The sequence below is a fragment of the Musca vetustissima genome, unplaced genomic scaffold (assembly GCF_032173495.1).
Source record: "Musca vetustissima isolate MV318-11 ecotype Yass unplaced genomic scaffold, APGP_CSIRO_Mvet_v1 utg137444, whole genome shotgun sequence".
Taxonomy (NCBI): Eukaryota; Metazoa; Arthropoda; class Insecta; order Diptera; family Muscidae; genus Musca; species Musca vetustissima.
In genome coordinates, this window is record NW_026875700.1 from 3,266 (window position 1) to 4,883 (window position 1,618).

General features: G+C 33.5%; 1 protein-coding gene across 1 annotated transcript; it reads right to left on the minus strand.

Moving 5' to 3' along the window:
* Positions 1–566: 566 nt before the first annotated feature.
* Positions 567–1,408, minus strand: LOC133338232 (uncharacterized; the record flags this gene model as incomplete). Its single annotated transcript, XM_061546409.1, has 3 exons — positions 1,356–1,408; positions 979–1,273; positions 567–908 (listed from the first exon to the last, which is right to left on the minus strand). Coding segments are annotated over exons 1-3 (690 nt in total), but the record flags the coding sequence as incomplete, so codon positions are not given.
* Between the last annotated feature and the right edge of the window lie 210 nt (positions 1,409–1,618).

Sequence of the window (1,618 nt, forward strand, 5' to 3'; positions counted from 1 at the left end):
TTTAATTTAATTTTTTGTATACAACCAGTATGTAATTTTAAGTTGCCTAATAAATGAATTGAACGTTTTTCTTTTAATTGGAATTTTTAATAAATATGTTTGTATTGCCATGGAACTTCTCCTTCATTTGAAAAATATTCCGTGAATTCTAGTCGAATGAGCTTAGATGTTTCGCTTTGACGTCCTTGGTTGCACAATGGTTGTACCGAAGATAATATATTCTCAGGTCGCACTTCTTCACGCCATCGTCCATCCGTTATAGACCCATCCGCATTCACTTGGTCGTAATCTCTTGGTTGTGCATATGTTCCACATTTGCGTTTGTTCAAAAAATTGTGTAATGCACATACTGCAAGAACAACTTTGACAACATTTGGTGGAGAAAGTTCCATTGTTTTTCGGACAACGCGAAATCGGGCTGATATTAATCCAAACACGTTTTCTGAAACACGCCTAAATCTGGAAAACCTGTAATTGAAAATTCTTTCCTTCGTGTTTTGATTCCGAAAACTATATGGTTTCATAATATTGGAATTTAAGGGAAACGCATTATATGCAACAATTACATATTGAATTGGCTTTTGTCTGCAGGGCAGTGGTTTTGGATGCGGCAAATTCAACGTGTTAGTATATAATCCATTCGATAGCGAACATCTACTGAATACACCGCCATCGGACTCTCTGCCCTTTGCACCAACGTCGATGTAAACAAAATTGTAATTTGCGTCCACAAGAGCCATCAAAACAATGCTGTTTTTCTTTTTATAATTGAAATATGCGCTTCCATAGTGCGCTGGTGCTATAATATCGATGTGTTTTCCATCTAGTGCCCCGATTGAATTGGGAAAATTCCAAGTTTTATTTATACTATGGGAAATTTCCTCCCATTCCTCCTCTGTTGCTGGCATCTGCATATATATATATATATATATATATATTGTTTTTAATATGTTTTTTATGTAATAAATTCGGGTTTACCTTTAAAAAATTATCTTTTAATACTTTATATAATGCAGTGCATACTTCAGGTACAATATTGCATATCGATGATCTTGATCTTTTAAACAAGAACATCAGACTTGCATAGCTGTCCCCAGTCGCTAAAAATCGCAATGTTATTGCCAGGCGTCCTCCAGGGCATATAGATTCCCTCATATTAGTATTGGCCTTTTCTATTAAGGGAGTGACTAGTTCCAGCAAATAATCAAAATCTTCTGGTGACATTCGTACAAAGTTTTTGTATAGCTCGGGATCATTCCGTTTCAATCGCTCCCTAAAGGAAACATACACTCCATCACCTTCCAAAAGAAAATGTTGCTTTTGTTTTCTTCTTTTTTTTCGTTGTTATCAGCTACTTCTTCTCCAATATTAAAAATGCTGATGATATGATGACCGTGTCGTCGTCCATAGTTATTAATACTAAACTATTTCTCAAAATAATTAAAACAGCTGTTCAAAGTCAATATTTTCAATATAAAAAATGAAAATAGTGTAAATTAGCTTCAAAAATTTTTGATCAAACTTTGGTCAAAATATTTTGAAATATATTGAAAGAATATTTTGATCAAATTTTTGAAACGTGTAAATAGCACTTCAAAATAGATTTTCAAAATTTTGA